Source organism: Vanessa cardui, chromosome 6 (assembly GCF_905220365.1).
Source record: "Vanessa cardui chromosome 6, ilVanCard2.1, whole genome shotgun sequence".
NCBI lineage: Eukaryota > Metazoa > Arthropoda > Insecta > Lepidoptera > Nymphalidae > Vanessa > Vanessa cardui.
In genome coordinates, this window is record NC_061128.1 from 11,840,003 (window position 1) to 11,865,502 (window position 25,500).

At 32.6% G+C, this 25,500-nt stretch overlaps 2 protein-coding genes across 2 annotated transcripts; both read left to right on the forward strand.

Annotated features, from left to right (window-relative positions):
• The first annotated feature begins 1,625 nt into the window (after positions 1–1,625).
• Positions 1,626–13,219, forward strand: LOC124530553 (solute carrier family 46 member 3-like). Its single transcript, XM_047104755.1, has 7 exons — positions 1,626–2,579; positions 3,749–3,908; positions 4,285–4,386; positions 10,173–10,310; positions 10,650–10,733; positions 12,117–12,273; positions 12,624–13,219. Exons 1-7 carry the CDS (start codon positions 1,752–1,754, stop codon positions 12,703–12,705), a joined length of 1,551 nt encoding a protein of 516 aa, XP_046960711.1. The 5' UTR covers positions 1,626–1,751; the 3' UTR covers positions 12,706–13,219.
• On the forward strand, positions 13,068–25,212 carry LOC124530554 (proton-coupled folate transporter-like). Its single transcript, XM_047104756.1, has 7 exons — positions 13,068–14,047; positions 14,198–14,354; positions 14,434–14,535; positions 15,165–15,302; positions 21,955–22,038; positions 23,172–23,328; positions 24,954–25,212. The coding sequence occupies exons 1-7, from the start codon at positions 13,196–13,198 to the stop codon at positions 25,033–25,035; spliced, it is 1,572 nt and encodes a 523-aa protein (XP_046960712.1). The 5' UTR covers positions 13,068–13,195; the 3' UTR covers positions 25,036–25,212.
• Positions 25,213–25,500: the final 288 nt, after the last annotated feature.

The window sequence follows — 25,500 nt, forward strand, 5'->3', positions numbered from 1 at the left end:
GGTAAGCGTACTTAATTCGGATGTGATCAGTTTTACGAATTCACCGATGCTACATCTAAGTTGTGTCGTACTATACATTTCTGAACTATCATTTGATATCCGGCTGGAAATTCTAGGCGTTTAATTAGAAGCGTTGAGAAAAATGTGTTTCCCTTCTAAATAAAAATGTTATTGTTCGACTTTATACCGTAGGTACACATCTCATGAGATGAAATTAGATATTTATAAATAATGCTGTTATTTTACGGTTAGTCGGAGAAAAACAGTGAATAACAGTAAATTAAATTTAGATCTTGTGCAAGTTCGCCGGAGTAAATATCAAAAGATAATCCAGCAACTCATCATGATCGGATAATCTAAAGCAGAAATGCTTGGAATTACTTTGTTGCCTTATAGGTTTAGTAGACTATAGAGCAGATATACTATAGCATTCTAGTTTACATAATTAGCGAAACGAAAATGATGATTAATATAAATAAAAATATATAGAATAGAATATGCTTTATTGTACATTCGGTGTAAGAAAAGGTTCATCAGCTTAAGATTTATTTTCGTGTATATGAGCGATAATCTGCTATACCGATTGAGAATGACATATTGCGTCGCAATGATTTGATGTTTAAATTCAAAAGGTACTAAGAGTTTAAGACTTGATAAAGGAATGAATTTGAAAACTGACGAAGGTTTTCTTACTGTGACTGTACATAAAAATATATGAATGTACAAAAGGTCTTATCTCTAAGAGAGCGATGCCTTCAGATAACTTTTGAATAAAGAAAATGAAATTAATAAAGCGAAAAGGAACAGATCGAACAATTTAGCATATCTAATAAATATATATGATTATACAACAATACAAAGACACGTGATTAATAATATTAAAATTTATTGTGTATTCAAAAATTATGAAAGTCTTATTCTTTTGTAGGGTAAATTAACCGACCACGTTCACCACAGGGGGACGATAAACACTCGCTAAATCACAATTTTAAAATTAAAATAATTATTTGTTAAATACTAACGCTTGGCCCTTGGAGTAGTGGTGCAAAAAGCTTCATCAAAAGTATAACACCTCGCCTCATTGCCTCCACTGGTGACAGCAGGGCTGGTTCGTTTTTTGCCCGGAATCGGAATTGCGATTCAACGGGGAAATGCTGCTAGCATTCTTGCCACCATTCCACGCGGTCAAGATTTATACAGTAACTAGTTTTAGTTCATATTTGTATATATATTTAAGCATTTAATGTTGTTAATTCTTATGTTAATAAATTATTGCTTCGATACTAACCTTTCGAATTATATAGGTTATAAGAGATCAAAAGTTTGATAACTTTTTCATTCATTTCTCATTCATATATCAAACCATTAAAAAATATGTAATTCGTTGATTTCGTTGCATCAATAGTTAAAAGAAAATAATAAATTCAGTTAGTGCCAAAAACAGTAAATAAATAAATAAATTATACTACGAGTGAGATCATGTCTATATAATATAACGAAAATATTATCAATTCACATGTATGTATAAGGAAAATAACTCCGTCTGGAATAAAAACATAATAATAAAATTATAGATATGAGATTAATGAACATTATCAGATATAAAATATCAATTACAATACCTCACTAATCTTACTATAACAATACGTTGAGTTAGCGACACTAGTACATTATAATTTTATGAAGTGTATATAATGTTACAAATAAATTAAGAAAAAAATATTAGTGACAGTGTGATCAAAGTAGACGTCATGTCTACGGAAAGGCAAAACGAGTATCTGGATAAGGGAGCTGAAAAAGAAGAATTTAAGGAAACTGATCCATTAAGAGAAGACATCGAAGAACAAAATGATGATAAAAAGAGAAGTTTCAAAGAGACGTGCTGTTACGTCGTTAAGAATACAACAGTGGAACCGACCATGTTCCTCTTCATATTACCGACAATACTTGGAATATTAACGTCTCAAAATTTAAACTTGGAAAAGGCATGCCGTGTGAATTTAAACTTTACAAGTGAGATCTGCGATGCTCTTAAAATGCAAACTTTGGAAGAACAGAATATTTATGAAAGGGACGTACAGCACTTGGTCGCTCAAGCTATGGCTTGGAGAACTTACATCACAGCTACTTTACCTTGTATTTTAGCACTTTTTATCGGATCATGGGCAGACAGAACTGGTTATAGAAAGATTTTTCTAATATATTCGATTACAGGTCAAATTCTTATAAGCACCAATGGTATTATTAATACATATTTCTTTTACCAACTCAGGTTAGAAGTCATTGTGTTCAGTGAGGCTATTATTGACGGTCTTACTGGATCATGGTGTGTTTCTTTCCTAACTATGTTCTCGTATATAAGTGCAATCACCAACGATAAAAACAGAACTTTTCGAATGGGACTTATTAATTTTAGTTTAACAGTAGGTTTCCCTATTGGAATGGGAATTAGTGGAATACTTTTGAAATCAATCGGTTACTATGGATGTTATGGATTTGTTGCTGGCATACATTTAGTAAATCTCATGTATATTATCTTCGTTCTAAAGGATCCACAACGTACGCCTGAACAAAAAATGGTAAGTTTTTTATTTTGATTTCTCTAGACTTAGTTAAGTAAAACTATAATTAATGCTATTAGGAAACATACTTTGTATTAATCATTGTTTTCAAGTTGTTTTTAAATTGGTCTAGTAATAGAAACTCTTTGAAATCACCGAATTCTTACAACAGCTGTCAATTTATGAAAATAGTAAACTACAGCGATTACATGATAGTCATCAAACTGTTACAAAGTTTTATCATGGTTTCACCTTCGAACACAATGATAAAATATACAAACTCCATAATCCCTTCTTACTATCAAAGTGATAATAAATTACTAACCCAATTGTTCTATGATTAAAACATTATACAAAATCTTTAACAGGGCAAGTAGGTACGACAACATGAAAATAAAATTTATTTACCTTGTATGGGAATATCATTGACACGCCTGAAATCGCCTGCAATAGAGATAAGGATAAATATTTATCTGAATTATTCGGCAAATATCAGACCATACAATAAACAATCATTGTAACATGTCAAAAATGTTGCTATGGGCATGTTTTTAAAATGAAAATTTACAAAACTTATAGTTTTGAACTGCCCTGAATTTGATTTTATTTTCTCAAGCTATGTGTATCTTGCTATTTTCTAATTCCTTCAATGACATAGAAATGGATAAATCACTCACCTCACTTTAAAAGTTATCTATTTTAGGTTTATACCTCAGCCAAAAAAAAAACATCAAATTTATAAATATATTTAATACTTATAAGTTTTAACTTTATTTTATGTATATACATATAGAATTTTGACTACGTATAAATATAATAACAATGAATCCACCAATGTAAAGCAAAATGCTAGCCATAGATTACTGTAACAAATACTGATAATTCTCAATCAATGCCAGTCATATCTCGTACACTATTAGTCTATTATTTAAATATTTGGTTTAATAAAATGAATTATTAAAATAATATCAATCCCTATGCATACTAATATGTACCAATTTTAATATAGAACAGCTGTGAGGTAAAGTCTTCGTTTTTATAAAGATCTCATGAAATCTTTTGATTAAGATTAAGACCGAGACTTCTTTCAGAAATCTCCAAACATTTATCAGCTTCACGTATTCTTATATAGATCCACGTATGCATCTGATTTGAAATTTATTGATAATTTATTATTATTCTTTCAGCACGACAAAAAAGGAATAGGACACTACTTTCGATTATTTTTCGATTTGACAAACATAAAAGATACTTTACAAGTTATATTTAAGAAAGGATCAAACAATAGGAGATTGAGGATTGGTGTATTGTTGATAGTCGTCAGTATTTTGTTCGGACCTATGCATGGTAAGTTTTTCCATATTTGTCATTTAACGTAAATTTATAATCCATTCCATGAATCGAATGCCTGCGGAATTAAATACTCGCATTTTATTGGTTAATCCGATATGTAAGACAATCTTGAGAAATTATGTGATGATAATCACGCGCATTAACCAATGGGTGAATTTGAACGAGTCTCTATGGCAAAACACAATGGAGATGAAAGTTGTAAATGCCTCAAAAAGGAGGCAAGTGGTATTTAGTATCAATGAGGCAAAAATGTTTCATCAAGTCTCAACTGTATTTAAAACAGTCAAAGAGATGTTTATGTAAAGTCTGATTTATCAAAAGATTCTAATTTTAAATTCGAACGTTATAAATTTTTTAATTTTATTCACAGGTGAACTTTCTATATTATACATATCTACAAGATACAGATTTAATTGGGACGAAGTCAAATTTAGTATCTTTCAAGCTTATAATTGTGTCACACATACGTTCGGTAAGTACTTTTATTAAAATTTTATACCGAATTAATTTTTAAGCGATGTAAGATGAAATAAGCTGATATTAAACCAATGTACGATAAAGCTGAACATTTTGGGACCCTTTTTAACAGCCTGGATAATTATGTCTCTTTGTCCGATAACTTCTACACGATGGGTTTTGATACGATTCTATTTCGTTAATTCATCCGGTAAATTTATTTCAATATTGGAAATGCAATTTTTACATCATTCTAGTCAAACTGGAAGTGACTTAACAAATTAATGTATTACTGAACTTAAGGCTTATTTATCATCATCATCATTCTCCTGACCTTATCCCAATTTATTTGGTGTCGGAGCAGCGTGTCTGTTTCTTCCATACTGTCTGAGGACATCTCACATGTAACATTATTTTTTACCAAATGAATGTTTGAAATAACTTTTTCTGGTACCCGTACCCTTCCTAAATCTCCATCCAAGTCATTATTAAGGTTATTATTATTTATTTTATCAAGACTCAATGTTTTAAATTAAAAATAAATATTGGTATATCAATAAATAAAAATAATTCTTTACGAATTCAGTATGAATAAAATAATAGGATTGAATAATTTAAATAACATATTTAAACTGGCTGGACCAAAACGGGAATGATATTGCAAACATATTTTCTGAATAAAAAATGCCGATCCTTTAGGGGAAAACTTACTTGGTTTGTTGTTGGTAAGTTGGATTTGTTACGATCAGTTTAGTATAATCACACGTTTTATAGACATTTTTAACTTCGTCGTTTCGTAAATTCAAATCGTTAGTAAAAAATACATGGTAAAAAAGGCATAATATTATTCAATACAAGATTTTATACATGATAAATAAGAGTGGAGTTAATACCTGTTGACTTCCATGCAGGATATTCATCCATCCATCAGCCCATTTCCGTCCACTGCTGGACATAGGTCTCTTCCATTGCACGCCACTGAGATCGTTCTTAGGCTACTCGCATCCAGCTCCTGCCAGCCGTCTTGCGTAAGTCGTCACACCACCGTGCCCTAGGACGTCCTACACTACGTTTGCCGAGACGCGGTCTCCACTCTAGAACACGTTTCCCCCAACGGTTATCGGTTCTGCGACAAATATAGCCAGCCCACTGCCACTTCAGCTTACTAATCCGATGGGTTATGTCGATGACTTTGGTTCTCTGGCGGATCGCCGCCGAGCATAGCCCTTTCCATAGCACGCTGAGCGTTTCGGCTCCGTATGTCATGACGGGTAGGACGCACTGGTTGAAGACTTTCGTCTTAAGGCACTGTGGGATCGACGATGTTAAGATTTGACGTAATTTTCCAAACGCTGCCCAACCCAGCTGAATTCTTCTATTCACTTCGTCCTCAAGGTTATTTCTACCAAATCGCAAAGTCTGCCCAAGGTAGACATATTTTTGATTGAACAACTTCGAGGACGGTATCGTGTATCGCAATCGGTTCCGGTAGAACATGTTCATTGAGCATGACCTTGGTTTTATCCAAGTTCATCCGTAGGCCGATACGCATAGAAGAATCAGCCAGCTCGTTCAGCATTTGTTGTAGGTCCTGCAGCGTTTCTGCCACGATGACGATGTCGTCTGCGAATCTCAAGTGAGAGATGTATTCGCCATTGATGTTGATGCCACGTCCTTTCCAGTTCAGTGTCTTGAACATATCCTCCATTGCATTAGTGAACAATTTGGAAGAAATAACGTCCCCTTGTCTCACTCCTCGATGCAATGGATTTGTTTGCTGATTCTGTACTCGGACGGACATGGTGGCAGTTTCGTAGAGACATCTCATCACTTGGATGTATCGCCAATCAACTTGGAAACGCTGCAGGGACTCCAGAACAGCCCAAATTTCAACCGAGTCAAAGGCCTTCTCATAGTCCACGAATGCAAGACACAGGGGCCGATTATACTCTTGGGACTTCTGTATAATCTGCCGCACTGTGTAGATGTGGTCTATGGTGGCGTATCCGGTCCGAAACCAGGCCTGCTCCGGGGGTTGGAATTCGTCGAATCTTCGCGCAAGACGGTTCAAGGGATATGGGACGATAGTTCTTCAACAGGGTTTTGTCTCCCTTTTTGAAGAACAGGAGGACCACACTCCTACGCCACGCCTCCGGAGTTCTCCCTTCGAAGAGGACAGAGTTAAAAAGCTTTTGGAGTTCCTTGAGTACCGGATTACCTCCTGCTTTTAGTAACTCTATAGTAATACCGTCCTCTCCATGGGCTTTTCCATTTTTAAGCTGTCCAAGAGCAATCTCGATTTCGCCAATACTGATTTCAGGCAGGTCTTCTGAGAAATGGCGTGTTAATGTAGCTGTAGAATCCTCATTTTCGGGATCAGGTCGAGATGCATGCGATGCGTATAACCGGCCGTAGAAATCCTCTACTTCCGAAAGAACTGCCGGCTTGGAAGAAAATATTTCTCCACTTGCTGTGGTCTCCTTCGTCAGGTGGCTCCCTCCAAGAGATTGTACGAACACCTTAGACCCCCGATTCTGCTCAATAGCTCTTTCTATTGCAAGAGTATTGGAGCACCGGAGGTCGTGTCGTACGTGCCTGCTGATCTCTTGGTTTAGTTGCCGAATCTCTGACGAAGTGACAGGTGGATTTTCACGTCGTTTCTTCATTAGCCCTAGAGTCTCTTCTGAAAGTTTGGACTTCCTGCCCTTACGCTGCATGCCACAAAATCTTGTACCTTCTTCCCTGAGAATTCGAACTACATTTTCTAGGGTCTGGTTTACGTCTGTTGTGGTTTTCACGGCAGCGAATCGGTTCTCCAGGTTTGGCTGGAACGATTCAGATCCCGCAATGAATTGGAGCAGCTTTGGTCGGAGCGTGGACTTAATCAGACGGACGCGCTCGACCCTAAAATCGATATTCAGAGAGCCTCGGACAAGTCGGTGATCACTACCGGTATTGAATCTGTTGATCACTGAGACGTCTCTGAATATATGCCTCTTGTCTGTCATGATGAAGTCTATCTCATTTTTGGTCATAGTGTCGGGGCTTTCCCACGTCCACTTCCTTTGGGCCTGCTTCTTGAAGAACGAGTTCATCAAGAAGAGTCCCTCCCGTTCGAGGAAGTTGACAAGTATTTGCCCCCTATGATTCCTGCTTCCAAATCCATGGGGTCCTACTACCGATTCGCAGCAATTCTGTACTCCCACTTTGGCGTTAAAGTCCCCATGACAACGTTGTAGTAAGTTTTTGTGGTAAAGTGGAATGCCCTCGATATGTCATCGAACATTTCCTACACTTCATGGTCCGAGTGTGTCGAGGTCGGTGCGTACGCTTGCACCACCTTGAGGCTATACCTCTCGGTGAGCTTTATAATAAGGTACGCTACCCTGTTCGACACACTGGAGATTTCCACAACATTGTCAGCTAGGAACTTATTAACCAGAAACCCAACGCCACCTTGGGATTGTTGGTCTCCCTCTCGGAAGTACATTAGGTGGCCCGATTCGAGGGTTATGGTGTCCTCTCCCTCTCTACGGACTTCACATAGCCCTAATATGTGCCACCTAATTTTCCCAAGTTCCTCTTCAAGTTGCGCTAGATGCGAGTCAAGTCGTAGCGTGCGTCCGCATATGCAGGATATATTACATCAATAAATAATTGCATTTAACTAATATGACTGTAGTTTTTAAATGTTGAAAAAGAGTAACTACTGAGTTTCTATCCGGTTCTTCTCGGAAGAATCTACTTTCCGCACCGGTAGCTTCACTTAATTGTTTATATGACGATTCAAAAGTGCTTGTAAAAGCCTGCTTGATTGAATTTTATTTTGATTTGATTTGATATAACTATTTATAACCTTTTAAAAATGATGTCATTATTATAATGACAAATGGTTATTATTAAAGTTATTAATTACTTGTTCACGTGAACAAGACATTCGTAGACAATGTCGAAATATCGAGCTCCACCGAACTAAAATAAAAAACATGGTAAATATCCCGAAATTAATAATAAAAATAACCATGTTAATTTAAAATCCTAAATGGTTATTATATTGAATTGAAAGCATTTCATACCCATAATAATTTTACATCTATGTTGTGTAGTCAAATCCAGTAATCTATTTGATTTATCACTCATAGATCATAAACTATTTGACTTATTATTTTAAGTATTTATGATAAAAATATTAATTATTGCTGTATCATTATTGTAAAGATTAAATAGAGTCACTTTCATTCTATCTATTAAAATATTATCAAGAGATAAAATTTGTTTGTTTCTATATATAGAATCCGCAAAATTCTGAATGAATTTCAACTGCTAGAAACATAAACTATTCTCAAGCAAAAAAATATAGCTACTAATAAATTGCACCGATGAAGACGGGTTCAGTCGCTAGTCATTTATATATTAAGATCGGAAAAGTCTATATAAATATCTAGATCTATCAGATTTTTGCGATATTAATCGAACAAGTTCAATCCAACTTCACAGGGCGTCCAGAGATTCTAAGCGATAACTAACAATAACTAATATATAATGTATTATTAAGCCTCGTTAAATTAAACCCATTTCTATTTTTTTTTAATAAAATAATAATAAAAAAGCATTATCGAAAATAATCATAAAATGTAAAGAAATTATGCTTTAGTAATAAACTAGAAATTTTTGATGTCCGTGAAACCCGTGAAAAGTACTAAACTCAGGTGCATAAAACTTATACCGAAAGATACATCGCGTTACGGAGATAGTTTTAATATTTAATAATTTTATATAAGTAGCTGCACAACGCAGTTTCCTTAAATGCATAGTTCGTGTTCTTGCACGTTATAAACGATCGCAATTCTTCGCACATATTCACAATGCCTTCATTCTATCACTAAATAACTATTCATAATGTCATATTACTGTATTCTAGTTTGTGGCTGTTGTTGACCTAACTCAGAATACTGAGTATGAAATGGAAATGAAATGGACTATATATCTTACAGTGTTGGTTCTTATGAGTTAATAACTTAATAATAGTTAACCGATTTCCTCATTATTATAATTTGATTAAAAAAATGGTCATAATCTATTGAAAATTAGCGACCCGTCCCCGCTTAGCGCGGTAGCAATGCTGATACTAAATATACTACAGAAATTTTTTATTTACGACATCATATTAGAAACTTCTAAAATTGTCAGCATTTCTATACCATATTTTCAATGTATTATAACTCTCGAATCACTCTACGTATTCGATCTAAGCATACATAGGAACAGAGGGTCATCTTATTAAAAATGTTAATTTAAAAAAAAAAAAAACATTGGTCTCACTATTCATTTACTAAATTAATTTTTAAATTTGAGTTCGTAAATACGTGCAGAATATGCATCAATTGCATGTTTTCAATTTTGTCTTATATATGAAAAAATTGAACGAATTTAAATAAAACTAGTTATAACGGATTTTAATCGCGTATATTAATTATTTTGGATATCCCGACGTTTCGAGCAACGAGAAATCGTTGGCGGTAGTTGCAAATAATATTTTCTTTTGTTCTTCAAATAGACAAATGCCACCTTAGTCTACCCGTGACCACGAACGCAAAGTGCTCTAAACGTCGGGATGTCCAAAATAATTAATATACGCGATTAAAATCCGTTATGACTAGTTTTATTTAAATGTGTAATAATCGCGAATATTTAAGATAAAATTCAACGAAGTCCATCGAAGTCAATCTTCGACGTACATAATGTAAACAACATTATCTTATGCATATTATTATGAAATTAATTGAAATGTTATCTTTTCAGGAACAATCTTTTCCATCTTAGTGTTCAGCAAATATTTGCAATGGCATGATTCCGTTCTGGGAATTATATCAACTATTAGCAAAATAGCAGCCTCCTTTGTGTACTGTTTCGCGGCGAATGAAAGAATATTCTTTATTGGTTCGTATTAAAAGTTTATTAATAAGCAAAAGGGCTTTGTTACTGCGTATTAAAAATCGCATGTATCTTTTTTAAATCCATGTATGTGCAATTTGCTATTGCAAAGTTAAACATTGATAAGTCCGCCTTATATCGTCTATACTTACACGTTATTTTGTTTTTAAGCTAAATGTTATCAAAACATAACTTTTATCAAATCATTTAATATAACCTGTAGAATTTTTAAGCTGTATAGTAAACTATCAATACCACCAAAATAGTCAGATTCCACAATCCTGAGAATTTATGATTTAAAAAAAAAAACAAAAAAAATATCTTTCATTTTTATTTGATTTCTAGCTCCGTTAGTTGATATATTAAATGGAACGTCACTTCTGGCTTTGAGATCGACTGCCTCCAAATTGGTGTCACAGGATGAATTTGGTAAGTGAAATGTTTTACGATGAAATATTAGCTCATTCTCTTATAATAATAATCTTTCAAGGTAACGTAATATTGATCATAAATGGCAGACAAATATATTAAAATAATATTCGTAGAAGATGTTAAAATCCAAATTTATAAAAACCTTACTTTAATAATCGTATATCATAGTCATAGATCACAATCATAGTCATATTTTTTTTCTTAATATCCATTAAAGTTAGATTTGGTAAGCGACCAGAATATAGATTTACTATTACTTTGGGTGTCAGCTGATCATTTATTTAAGGCATGATTAATATCTATCTATCTATCTATATAAGTCTATAAAATTTTTTAAACAACTTCCAAACATGCCAATATGCCAAAAAAACAGAAGTCTTTAATACGTACAGAATCTAAATTAAAGCGTTATCATGCTGTTTCCAGAATTTTACAAAATTAAAAATTATAAAATATTCATTTTTTTTCTCTTGTAATGTACTGTATAGATGAAGTAATTAGTTTAGGCTTTTCATTATTCGCCATAACTCGAGTTCACGATGAACAAACATATCTTGAAATTTAATTTATTTGTAAATAGATTGAATAAAAATGGACAATTAAAATCCGATAGCTGGGCTAAGGCCTCCTATCCTCTTAGAGGAAGAGGCTTGGAGTGTATTCTACCATACTAATCCAATGCGGAATATTTTAATCCGACCCGAACAGGTTTGCTCACGATGTTTCCCTTCAACTCCGAGAAGATGTATTAAGCACAGCAAAATTCGGTTGTTGCCCGGATTTGAACCATTCTGGCGCAATGTATGTATTTATATAGAATACGATATTAGGACAGCGAACATAAGTTATCTGGGCACGTCCCCTCATGAATGTTATTAAACGTCACCGAACATTTGGAATTCTATGAAGCAACATAAATATGTCTTTGAAGTTTACTTATCTTACTGTCACGAGCGTGTCATATTATATGGGCGACAAAAATCTTCGAACACCATATTATTTATATATCTACAGACAACACGTATACAATTTTCTTAATATTACATAAAATATAATGTTGAGTGTTCCCAACGTTGTTACGTGATAAATACTGGATATCGATCAATGCTCGATCTTCAAGGACACACTCATTATTTAATTAATAAATACACACACAGACGTAGTAATCCAATAGGCAAATCCAATTCTATAATTGTTTAAAATAATAAAATAATATTGATTGATATTATAGGTTCTAAAAATAGAAAATTAGTTATCCATCTGATGAAATTATGAATGACCTACAACTTATATTTTTTTTTAATATGTAATTTATTTCTTTAAAATTGAAAGATGATGACAAAAACTGAACAATACCTAATTCATTTTTATGAATTCTAGGAAAAGTAAATTCTATTTTCGCCCTGGTCGAAAACTTTATGCCACTAGTATATGTACCATTATATACAAAGGTATATGTAGCTACAATGGAAGTCTTACCAGGCGCTGTTTTTCTAATGGGATCCGCTATGACGCTGCCTGCTGTGGCAGTTTTTATGTAAGTATTGATGTACATACAAAATAGAATACCTATATCACATATCCTATTATAAAAGATTCTTGAATAGGAGCTGAAACTACTTTAAAGAAAAAGTGTATTAAACCCAAACTTCTACTTTATTATTGCTGATAAAGATGGAAAGCGATGATGTGATTTAATAGTTTTCTGACGTCAGCACTTTTCTTCGTGATATTATATTTGACTGCTCTTTAATACTCTGCAAGAATTCATAGAATTTAATATTCTATGCACAAGACCATAATGTCATTACAAAATACAATCTTCGGCTATCATTGTTCTTTACAACTTGTATTTTTGATTCATTATTAAATGAATATATGTTTCAGTTGGCTTCTTTGGGAACACATCACGATTCAAAGAAAACAAACTAAAGAAAATAGCGTTGAATTGGCAGAAAAAGAAGTGTAGTTTGATATTAGAGAAGGAGTTCACGACGCCAAACGATTATAGCAATCGTAAGATTGGAACAGGTTACCGAGAGATTCTACTTTACGTAGACAGTGAAGTGAGAGTAAATTCCACGTCTTTCCTCATCCCGAATAACAAATTAATTAAATCACTTAGATCATTAAGACACTATGTAAATCTTTATTAAATATTTTGAACAAATATAAAACTTTTATTTTGAAAACAAATACAAATTATTTTTAAATAAATAGACTAGATAGTGGCTAAGAATATTCTTATCAATACTGTAGGATGGCATTGCAAATATTTAATTTAATTATAGTATAAATAATCGTTATACAAATAAACGTAACTCAGTTAATTATATTATTTAGTTTAGTATTCATTCTTTTGTTGGATGATAAAGGGAAGTTTAATTTCGCGATGTGAACACTTCAGATGTTTATAAAGTGTTTGATATTTTATAACTACTTTTAAATTGTTTTACAAAATGGCTGAAACGGACAAACCAAAATCAGTATCTAAAGCTGATAAAGATGTTGAAGAAAATACAGAGGAAACAACCGAAGAATCACCTTTAAAATCGGAACATGGTAATGATAACAATAAGGAAAATGTAACAAAAAAAATAACATTCAGAGAAAAATTAAAATTAATAAAAGATAACATCACAGTGGAACCTATTATGGCTTGTTATATAATGCCAAGCGTTTTAGCGTCATTGGCTACTCAAAATTTAAATTTAGAAAAAGTCTGTCGAGTGAATCTTAATTATAGTATTGAAATTTGCGATGCCTTAAAATCTAGACAGACGGAAAATTTTACTGAATACGAGGAAAATGTTCAAACATATACTGCTGGGATCCAGGCTTGGAAGAACATAGTTCAGACAGCAATTCCAGTTCTCATTATTTTGTTCGTTGGAGCTTGGAGTGATAAAACTGGTAGAAGAAAGGCGTGCATCCTCATGCCGATTGTAGGAGAATTCATTACATGTATTGGTTTTATAATAAATACCTATTACTTCTATGAACTTCCAGCCGAAGTAACTGCTTTAACGGAAAGTATATTTCCTGCAATAACTGGTGGTTGGTTCACAAACTTTATTGGTGTATTTAGTTATATAGGTGATATTACTACTACTGAAGATAGAACATACAGAGTGGGCATTGTAAATCTATGCATGTCTCTTGGCTACCCAATAGGTAGTGCACTGAGTGGTGTATTACTAACATGGATAGGTTACTATGGGATATTTTCTCTATCAGCCAGTCTATATTTGTGTAGTCTTCTCTATGGATACTTTTGCTTAGAAGACCCTAAAAAGAAGCAGGTCAAAAACGTAAGAGCAATTTTAAATATTTTTAGTTTGTAATTTGTGGAAAGGCTGTCATTGTCCTCTGAGATCTTTCTTTTTACTTAATTTTTTTTAACCCAATTATAATATCACTAATATACTTTAGATTTTATCGTGAGTCTTATACATTTGCAGAAAAGAACTGGCTGTATAGGCTTTTTACGAGAATTTTTCGATGTGTCTCTAGTTAAAGAAACATTTAAAGTTGCCTTCAAGAGTGATAATGGTAACAGGCGACTTCGAGTGTGTCTTCTGCTGATAGTAGTATGTGTTGTATTCGGACCTATGCAAGGTAATGTGTCAGTAATAGATAGTTATTATATAATGTCTTCCTTGGTTTGTCGTGTGGGTTAATACTTTTCTTATTTCAGGAGAGTTTACTATATTGTATCTGTTTACGAGATTTAGATTTAATTGGGATGAAGTAAAATTTAGCATTTGGTCAACTTACAGTATAATCACTAATTTACTTGGTAAGTTATTCACAATTTTAACTCATTGAATAGTTCGATCAGTTTAAAAAGGTATCGTACTTGTTAATTTACCACAACTTTGCAAATGTTTGTTTTTTTTAAATGATAGCTACTAATATTGTACGCGGCTGGTAAAATTGGTCACCTGATGGTAAATGATCATCAACGTGCATAAACATTGGAATATTATATAGTAACCATTTTTTACATCATCATGCGCCCCAATCTTGGGAATTCAGATGCTATAACCCTTGTGCCTCTAGTTACACCGGCTTACTCACTCCTCCACTTGGATCACAACAATACCAATCCTGAATAATTGACGTTTGGTCGAAGAATATCTGATGAGGTGGTGACTAACTCGATGGGCTTGCTTAAATCTCTGTCTCCTGTTTTCGTGTATATCCATGTTAGAAAATTTCTCAGTAACCAAAACGTTTTTACACAAATTAAGCAAAGAAAAATTCGATGAAAAATCACCTTATCAATTAAAACATCCAAGGAATAGTATACTATATTAAATAACTATGTCAGTCTTACTTACCTTTATAAACATTTCCAGAAATTTTAAATTAATTTTATGAATAATTTGTTAAGTTACTAACATATGTATTCTGTTTCATATACAGGTACTGCTTTTTCAATTAGCCTCTTCAGCAATTATCTCAAGTTAGACGATACATTACTTGGCATAATATCGAATACGAGCAAAATTGTAGCATCATTCGCTTATGCCTTCGCGAGAAATGATTTGGAAATATATTTAGGTAAGTTTATTAATATTTTACAGTATATAATATAAGGCTGGAAAATAGGTGGCCGCGTGCATCTTAACCGATGATTGAAGGTTTAAACCCCGGCATGAGCATATGAGCTTAATTTGTATTTATAATTCATCTCGTACTCGGCGGTGAAGGAAAACATCGTGAGGAAACCTGCATGTGTCTAATTTCGTCGAAATTCTGCCACATGTATATTCAACCAACCCGCATTAGAAGAGCGTGGTGGAATATGTTCCAACCCTTTCCTTGATGGGAGAGGAAGCCTTAACCCAGCAGTGGGAAATTTACAGGCTCTTACTAGATTGTAAGGCTAATCATATTTAAGGGGTTAATTAAATTTCAAAGTTTGTCTATTTGTTTTTTGTTTGTATAAACCTAAAAAGGTGTCAATGTAACGTACACAATAAATTACCAAAGTTACATAACTTTCACCTTTATATATAATCGCTATATCGCAAAATAATTCGGTGGTAAATATTTTGTACTTTACATTTAATGAAAACAAATGTTGATCTACAACTTTGTTGAACAGAAGTTGTGTATGTTTTTTTTTTTTAAAGAAGTACCGGGAACTTTGAATAGGACAATAAACTTTAGCATCAATTTATTTTTTATGTTTTTCCATCATGATATCGAAAAAGATATATTGAACATTCTAAAAGCATGTCTTAAATATTATTAACTACCGAACCACCCCGGCCTCGCACGGGTGCAATACTGATACTAATATACAGAATTTGTTTATTTACGACATCACGTTACAAACTTTTAAAACTATCAGTGTTTCTTTATTATATTGTCCATGTATTATATACAAAAATTTCATCTCGAATCACTCTATCTATTACAAAAAACCGCATCAAAATCTGTTGCGTAGTTTTAAAGATCTAAGCATACATAGGGATATAGGAACAGAGAAAGCGACTTTGTTTTATATTATGTAGTGATAAAGATAAACATCTTCGTTTACTGCAGTACAATTGACCTCTAATTAAGTAAAGTTCAATGAAATCTTAGAAGCATTATGGATGATTTTATATCTCCGATTGAAATATAAGTTCAACTTAGTAAACTTAAGTGATAGAACAAAACTTAGCACATTAACTGTAGTTTGTAACTGTGCAGGATGTTATGCAGTTAAGTTAAATTTTAGCTAACTTAAATATGAATAAGACTGTCCACTGTTTAAATAGTAAAAATACAAATTTTAGTTACATTTATATAATATTATTTACATCTAGCTGTGCCCGCGACCTTGTACGCGTTTGATTTTAACAAAACATATATTGTAGCCTATATAACTCCTTATTATATCAGTTATTTGTCAATAAAAGTCCCGTCAAAATCGGTTCAGCCGTTTCAGAGATTAGCCGGAACAAACAGACAGACATACAGACCGAAAAAAATTGTAACCGACGACTACATATGCATTGAGTAAAAAAGGGATATTTTAATATTACAAACAGACACTCCAGTTTTATTATATGTATAGATTGACTCAAATTTTAATAAATAAACTCGATAGTAGTTTCACTACATATAAAACATCATCCTCCTGCCCTTATCCCAATATTATTTTGGGTCGGTGCAGCATGTCTTCTCCTTCCATACTTCTCTGTCAGACGTCATCTCACAAGTAACATTCTTTCTAACCATATCCTCTTTCACACAATCCATCCATCGTTTCCTTGGTCGTCCTTACATATAAATGATAGTGTAAAATAATCCGCGGATATATTATATATATAATCTACATGGTTCACTCCACTGTACCTAAATTGTGTGTTATCTAATATTTAAAATGCTACTGCTAATTAAATGAATGAGTTTACGTGTTTGCGATTCTGAGGTATCTTAATTACTCAACCAATCTTTGTGTAAATTTGCCTACCAAAAAGTATATAGACTTCCCTATATGCAATCAAAACCGCCGGCGGAAATTGGCAAATTAAGAAAACTTCATTACCAAAAATATTTCATATAAATAAGTGGGTTTAGAAATGGGCTCGACTTTAAGTGGTCAGCGCCGTCTGTAAACATGAGTACTGCAAGAAATATAATATATTGAAACTAAATATATGTATGTATGTCCGTCGTATATATACACTGCCTCACTCACACATCAAATAGATCACCTTCTGGTTAGTAGTCGCAATAACCATTGTCAAATAATTGTTACTTCTTACATATCATTGCTTTTAGTGACATGTCTTTAGTCCTCTTTCTCTTTCACACATCTCTGTCTCTCACTCTTCTGGCTCAGATAAATTAACTAAGAACTCATTGCCTCAATCCGCTATATATGTAAATGCGTACAATTATTTGAGTCTTATCGTCACTTATCGCAGTGTCTCATTAACATAATTCATAAATTGTTTAAAGTATTATACAATCAATTATGTTTTCTAAAAGGTATCTTGTCTGTCCGGTCTATTATAATCATATTTGCACCTATATGTTCAATTTTATTACTTTATTTATTTACATTTACTATTGCGTTTATTCACTTATAAAAGCGTCTAAGGAAAATTATAGATTGTCATTTATACATATAATAAAATTGTAGTGTCTGTTTGTAATATTAAAATAGCCCTTTTTTACTCGATGTATATGTATTTATAAACGGTACATATACCAAAATAACACGGTATATATACCAAAATAACTATTTTTGTCTGTCTGTTTGTTCCGGCTAATCTCTGGAACGGCTGGACTGATTTTGATGATACTTTCACTGGCGGATAACTAATATACTAGGGAGTAGCTTAAGCTACAATAACATATTTTTTTGTTGAATTCAAAGGTGTACAAAGTCGCGGGCACAGCTAGTTACCATATATAATCCGATTTGTATGTTTTTGCTCAATCGTCTCACATAAACTAAGATCTCCTGGAATCTTTATTATATAAAAAAATATTGTAAATACAAGAGAACGTATTTTTTAATCTCATTGTATTAACATTAAAGTAGATAGATATTTGTTATCTGTAATATATGACATATAAATTGAAAAAACGAAAAATATTACGCAAACAATTTTCACCAATCGTAGTATCGGCATTATTTTCACAACGTTGTGTAATATACAAACGTTCTTGTATTTCCCATAAAGTTTTTTTTTTAATTTTTATGACACCGAAATATAAACTTTAAATTTCGAATTAACGGATTTAGTTAATCTTAAACTCATCATTATTCAGCGTTATATATTTTGCGTAACACGTCCGAAATTGAATACGTTATTATTTTCAGATAACAAAATTCGACTCAAGTAGGTCGGTTGTCATTATATAAATGTTTGATTAGATAAGCTATCGGCTAGCGACCTGAGCAATTAACGAACACTCGTGAAAAATACGAGATTAACTATATAACACGAAAACCAAACGTGAAGATACCTCGACTACTCCTCTTAAACAAACGGCTTCTAATTTATACTTTCACGCTCCGCTTCGAGTTGGTGGCAAATCATTTGAGTCGATTTGTTTTCTAGAGTTCCGAAACCAAAGGGTAATACGGAACCCTATTACTAAAACTCCGCTGTCCGTCTGTAAGCAGGCCGTCCATCTGTCATCAACCGTAATAGTTAGATGATGAAAAATAATAAAATGTATATTTATGTGGCTCATATATATATGATAAACATGATTTTTGCCGTTTTTAAAGATAATAAGCGTCCTTTCGTGGACGAGTCCGACTCGCACATGGATGGTTTTTTTTTTAACCGACTTCAAAAAAAGGAGGAGGTTCTCAATTCGTCGGGGCCTTTTTCTTTTTTTTTTTATGTATGTTACCGAATTACTCGAAGATGGCTGGGCCGATTTTGACAATTCTTTTTTTGTTTGAAAGGGCATGTTTTACAGGTGGTCCCATTGTCAGGAGATCAGGATCTGATGATGGGATCCTGGAGAAATCGAGGGAACTCCTCAAATTTTATAGGCATACCTATAGTGATTTCGGTTTTATTCAAAGTGCCTTGGTCATATGCTCACGAAAAGTGACATTTGATGAAGTGGAACTGATGATGAAGACCACAACTGGTAATCAGAACCTATTAGTAAGTAACTATTTTACGGGTTTAGTTCTATTTCTTTAAGATAGTCGTCAAGCAATTGATGTTAGTAAACATGCCTATGATGAAGTCTAGCTGATGGTGGATTACCCGGAGAATTCCACAATGATTAACGGCATTGCATCGGGAAAAATGGTATTGTCTAATTGGCGATGAGCAGTTAACATTAGGCTATTGTAACTTAGGTAACGCTTAATTTGAGTTGCAGTCCACATCGTATTGAAACGGGGTTGAGTTATGTTTAGAGTCGAAAGCCGAAATGTACTGAGTATAATAAAGTGAATGATAAACACTACCAATTGTAATTATAAATAACAAAACAACACTGAAAAGCATTAAATAAATTTTTATAAATAAAAAAAAACCGCCTTCAAAAATGAACTAAAAAGAAAAAAATAATCAGTTACATCCATATCCAATTTACGATTTTTTAATCACCTTTTGAAGTCGGTGCCAACAAAGTAAATAAATTCCTATATTGAAGTCATTTAATTTGTATCGATAGTAAGGTTTGTCTAATGGTGTCATCTATACAATAAATAGATTTAGTTTTTGTATGTATGTATTATGTATTATGTACCGATATTAGCAATGTCGGCACCGACTTTGAGAGGTGATTAAAAAATCGTTAATTGGATATGGATGTAACTGATTATGTTTTTCTTTTTAGTTCATTTTTGAAGGCGGTTTTTTTTTATTTATAAAAATTTATTTGAAAATTCAATTTGTTATAAACTCTAATAAAATTTATGAAATCTTAATTGACCACAATGGATTTAAGCTAATTTCATATACACAACATACATAACATACATACACAATAATTACCACGTCATAGAACTATTTATACTGGGATATAATATATAAAAGCTTGGGAAAGACAAAACAGTATAGACCTTTCTCTACTGTGCTTGACTGCTTTTCGTTTGTTTTGGAGCTATGCAAAAAACTTAGCTTGATAGTTTTCATATTTTGCGACCATTACATAAACTAGTAATTAAAAGAAGATCTATATAAGAAATTGGCTTATATAAGCTCTGGTAGTTTGCGTCTTGCGTGCGAAAACTATCATCGATCATAATCAGTTTTTCTTGCTAGGTCTGATTGGTTGACATATTTACAAATATTCGCGCTTCATAATAAAAAATAATAACAACAAATCATGAAGTTATAAAAAGCGCTGCAATTTCCCTGAATCGAAATTCCGATTCGCTGGGCGAAAAATGAACCACAGCCTCCTGTCACAGTGGAGGCAATAATGCGGGGCGTTAAATCTTCGCGATTTTTTTAGCACTATTACTCTAACGTCCGAGAGTTTCAATTACAAACGGCACAAAGATATGAAGAGGTATTAACTATGAATATTTACGCTTGTAGCCAGCTTCGAGTTAATTAAAAAAGTATTAATTTATTATTATACTGAGATGACTCAGCGGTTATAACATGAATGAAGGTTGTTTATTTTGACTATCAATAAGAAAGTGTAATGCTTCTACATTGAATAAAGTTATTAGTTAGAGTTTGAGTTTGAGTCGTTTTCAACTGATTGGAACTCGAAATGCTACTGATTTTTTAATTGTTTTTTTTTTTTTTAATTTATCTCGATTTGACAACGAAGGTAACCATACAACCGAGGTGATACTACCTTCATGTATGGGTTGAATTTCTGTAAAATGTGATCTTCCTTGTTACTCAGCATTTTCCAACAATAATCCTTTTGTAGAAGGTTACCTTTATATACTTGGTGGTAAGGTTTTGTGCAAGCCCACCTTCATAGTAACATCTACTAATTAACTAATCTAACGCTAAACAAAAGTACTTACTAATCTTGAGTCCCGGCTTAAAATTTTATAAAGCCAGACACTACACATGTCGCCGCGCCGTAATCGCGGTACCAAATTACTATTACGAGTTACATATCTTTTTACGTTCGCGTTTACTTACCCATATAAAAGTTACTATAACTGTGTATAACTTAAGTTTATAATAAACACGCAAAGTAATGATTATGTTGTTGTTGAGATGGATATATTATCAAAAGTGAAATATAGTACGACACAACTTAGATAGTAGCATCGGCAAAATTCGTAAAACCAATCAAATCCGAATTAAGTACGCTATTTTAAATTATCAATATTTATTTCTTACGTGAATATAATCTTCACACAAACGTAATAACTTGTAATATCATATGAACTAATTTATTAACTAATATTCGTCAATTGGAAACATCGACATAATTGAACTTACGCGAGAATCTTTAGCGACAAATAGCGTCTAATGGCGCGATAGGGAGCTATTTCTATTGGTTGTATAAATCGGCAGTTATTGGTTATATTGAATTTGCCGATGCTACATCTAAGTTGTGTCGTACTATAAATAGATATGAAACAGATGATGCGAACATTTTTGTCTCTCGATATTATAAAACCACATTATTAATATTTAAATAACATATCCTGTTACAACTTTATTTAACCGTATACATGGTTTGATCAATTTTGATACTTGCTTGTACAACATTTTAAAAACACTGATAAACTTTTTTTTCGCTTGTATTACAGCACCTCTATTGGAAATACTCAACGGCACATCCTTTATTGCGATGCGTTCAATAGCATCAAAACTTGTTAGCGGTGAAGAATTTGGTAAGTATTGTATATATCAAACTGATTTCATATTTTTTGTCAATATCACTCATCATCATCATCAGCCTTATTTCGTCCACTGCTGGACATAGGCCTCTCCAATAGCACGCCGCTGTGATCGATCTTCTGCTACTCACATCTTAACTAGGTACTAATATGTTTAATAAATACTAAAACCCTTCTGGTAGTTCACTGGTGTAATATATCTATAATAAAGAAAAATATAATTCTTGAATAAAAGATTTTGAAATTTGAATTTAATGACAATTTGAGACCTATTATAATTGTCATTTTTATTTATTTATAGAAAATTGGCATAACATTATTTAATAAGATCAAACTGTGCCTATTTCTTAAACGAATCGCAAATTCAAACTAAAATTATTTGCAGTCATTTCTTGTTCGCATAAAATTTTTGCATCAAGGAAATCATTAACGCAGAATATTTTATGAACATGAAGTTATGATTGAGACAAATTAATCCAATGGTGAGAAAATATGAATTTAAATATTCTTAATTATTTTGTTAGTTGATTGAATTTAAATCTCTTCTATTTACCAGTTCTTACTCAGTTCTAATATCAAGTAGTGTGTGTGTGTGTGAATAACAATCATAATATTTCGCCTACTACTTATCTTATCCATCTAGCTTAGATAAATCACAAATAAGAAAGTAACAGAACAATTCATACAACCAAATGTAAGATTAAGAATGACCTAAAAAAAAATGAATTTTAATAAAATAAATTTACTAATGATTGTCAGTCACGGCGAAGAATCTCCAAGGACTCTAATAGAGTAAGACAACATATTTTTGTACCCAACCCTAATATACGGAAAATCTGACATCATCGGAAAGAGCACCCGCAGAATCCGGGGGCTTTACAGTTAAATTAATTTATTTATAACCAGTTGTCTTTGAGCGAATTGTTCCTTATATTATATCCTTCCTTGGATTTCAAATTTGCTTTACATCAAATTTCATCAAATTCGGTTCATTGGTTTGGTCGTAAAAGATCGACAGAATTACTTTCAGATTATAGTATAAGTATAGATTAACAAAGTTATATTATAAGTAAAATAATAATAAATATAATAAATAAAATTTGTTAACAATTCTACTTATTTTCTAGGTAAGGTGAACTCTCTCTTCGGTCTAGCAGAAGCAATGACACCTTTGGTATACGGCCCTCTGTATTCAAGGGTTTATATCGAAACATTGAATATTTTACCAGGAGCTGTATTCCTCTTAGGTGCACTACTTACTGTTCCGGCTATAATTATATTTGGGTAAGATATATAATGATATCTTTTCAATGTGACAAAGTTCCTACTTTTGAATAGTACATACCAATTTAATACCATACTGATTTTAAACCTATGAAAAATATATTTTAAATTCTTAGTTCATGACAATCATAGATCATTGATAAAATCATCATCATTATCATTACATTGTATAAAACGAAGTCGCTTATCACTTTTCCTATGTATGTTTTTTTGATCTTTGAAATTACGCAACACTTTTGATGCGGTTTTTTTAATGGAGTGATTCGAGAGGAAGGTTTTTGTATATAATACATGGACAATATAATACAGAAACACTGATAAATTTAGGAGTTTCTAAAGTGATGTCGAATTCTATAGTAAGTATGTTTAGTAAACACTGGTAACTTTGGAACTTTCTAATTTGATGGCGTAATAAACACAATTTTGGCGCTTACATTGCAAACGCAGACTGAACCCTAGATAGATCAATAAATAAACTACAGTATTGTATACCTTACTAAGGTCCTCAAAAAAGTCTAATGGTATGCGTCTATTTCTAAAAAATAACCCACAGTAAACATTTTACTCTTTACTTTTTACTAAAATAATGTTTTATTTTCAAAGCGATTTTTCGATTAATCTTTATTCAATTAAGTACCTTAAATAAATTTTACATTTAACATAGACTAATATGAATATTTTCGAAGTTATTATGGATTTAAAATGCAAAGACATAACGGTTTGTATTCTCTGTCTGAAAAATTGTGAATGTTGTATGACACTGTTAATTGCACCCGCGCGGACGCTACGCTAGTCTATATTTGTTTTATTTTGATAGATATAATTATTTTGTTGCGCAATTTTTATTTTAGATAAGAGACTTTTTTGTCATTGTTTGTCATGTGCTACCTATAAGATTACGAGAATAACCTATTCAGGTCTGGCATAATAATTATGGCGTGATGAATTAAATAGTATCTAACTCTGTAATCTATTAAATAGATATGAATATAAGATATTGGAAATTTGAGAATTGTTGTCAATTTTGATTGATTTTCAGATTAAATAAACGTGCTAATTTTACAATTCCTTTCATAAAATTGAAGATTACATTATCACTACATTTTTTTAATGGTATAAGTTGGCGGACGAGCATATGGGCCACCTGATGGAAAGTTGTCACCATCACTCTTAGACAAATGACGCAGTAAGAAATATTAACTATTCCTTACATCGTCAATGTGCCACCAACCTTGGGAACTAAGATGGTATGTCCCTTGTGCCTGTAGTTACACTGGCTCACTTACCCTTCAAACCGGAACACAACAATCCTGACTACTGTTGTTTCGCGGTAGAATATCTGATGAGTGGGTGGTACCTACCCAGACGGGCTTGCACAAAGCCCTGCCACCAAGAATATTATAAAACAAAGTCCCACGGCCGCGTCTGTCTGTATGTACACGATAATAAATTGACATAGAACGATAGTTGTTAAACAACGGAATAAAGGAACAAAAAATATATAAATATATAAAAAAAATATATAAAATAAAATGGGCATAATTTTAAACTATTAAGAACTAGTAAAGAAGTATATAATTAAATATATATCATAAATAACTAATTAATGATATGTTTCATTGTAGGTGGCTTTACTTCGAACATAAAAAAGACAGAATCCAGGAAAGTATAAAAATAAATGACAAGGAAAAATCCCAATCGTGTTAGCTGTGCATTTATAGTTATTCAAGGAGTCCAAAAATATCATAATAATATTAGACTAGTATAAATGTATTTTTATTTAGATTTAGTAATAAGTAAAGATTTTATTTGTTTCATTGTGATTCTCTAATTAAGATTTAACAGAAATCTCAGTTTTGTATTGAATAAATAAACTAATTATAATTATAATAACATTGTTTTATTTAATAAATAAATAAATACGAGACAACATCACATACATTACTCTGATTCCAATGTAAGTAGCTGAAGCACTTGTGTTATGGAAATCAGAAGTAACGACGGTACCACAAACACCCAGACCCAAGACAACATAGAAAACTAATGGTAATCTACATCGACTCGGCCGGCAATCGAACCCGGGACCTCAGAGTGGCGTACCCATGAAAACCGGTGTATGTAGGTCGTCAATTTTATTTTAATTTACTTAAGACCATAATTACCATAAAAAGC

Excerpts from the sequence above, each read along its gene's own strand:
- LOC124530553 (XM_047104755.1), top strand. The coding sequence starts at position 1,752 with ATGTCTACGGAAAGGCAAAACGAGTATCTGGATAAGGGAGCTGAAAAA. Across the intron at positions 10,311-10,649 it reads TGAAAGAATATTCTTTATTG|CTCCGTTAGTTGATATATTA; the intron begins GTTCGTATTAAA and ends TTTGATTTCTAG. Across the intron at positions 10,734-12,116 it reads GGTGTCACAGGATGAATTTG|GAAAAGTAAATTCTATTTTC; the intron begins GTAAGTGAAATG and ends TATGAATTCTAG.
- LOC124530554 (XM_047104756.1), top strand. The coding sequence starts at position 13,196 with ATGGCTGAAACGGACAAACCAAAATCAGTATCTAAAGCTGATAAAGAT. Across the intron at positions 15,303-21,954 it reads TGATTTGGAAATATATTTAG|CACCTCTATTGGAAATACTC; the intron begins GTAAGTTTATTA and ends CTTGTATTACAG. Across the intron at positions 23,329-24,953 it reads CCGGCTATAATTATATTTGG|GTGGCTTTACTTCGAACATA; the intron begins GTAAGATATATA and ends GTTTCATTGTAG.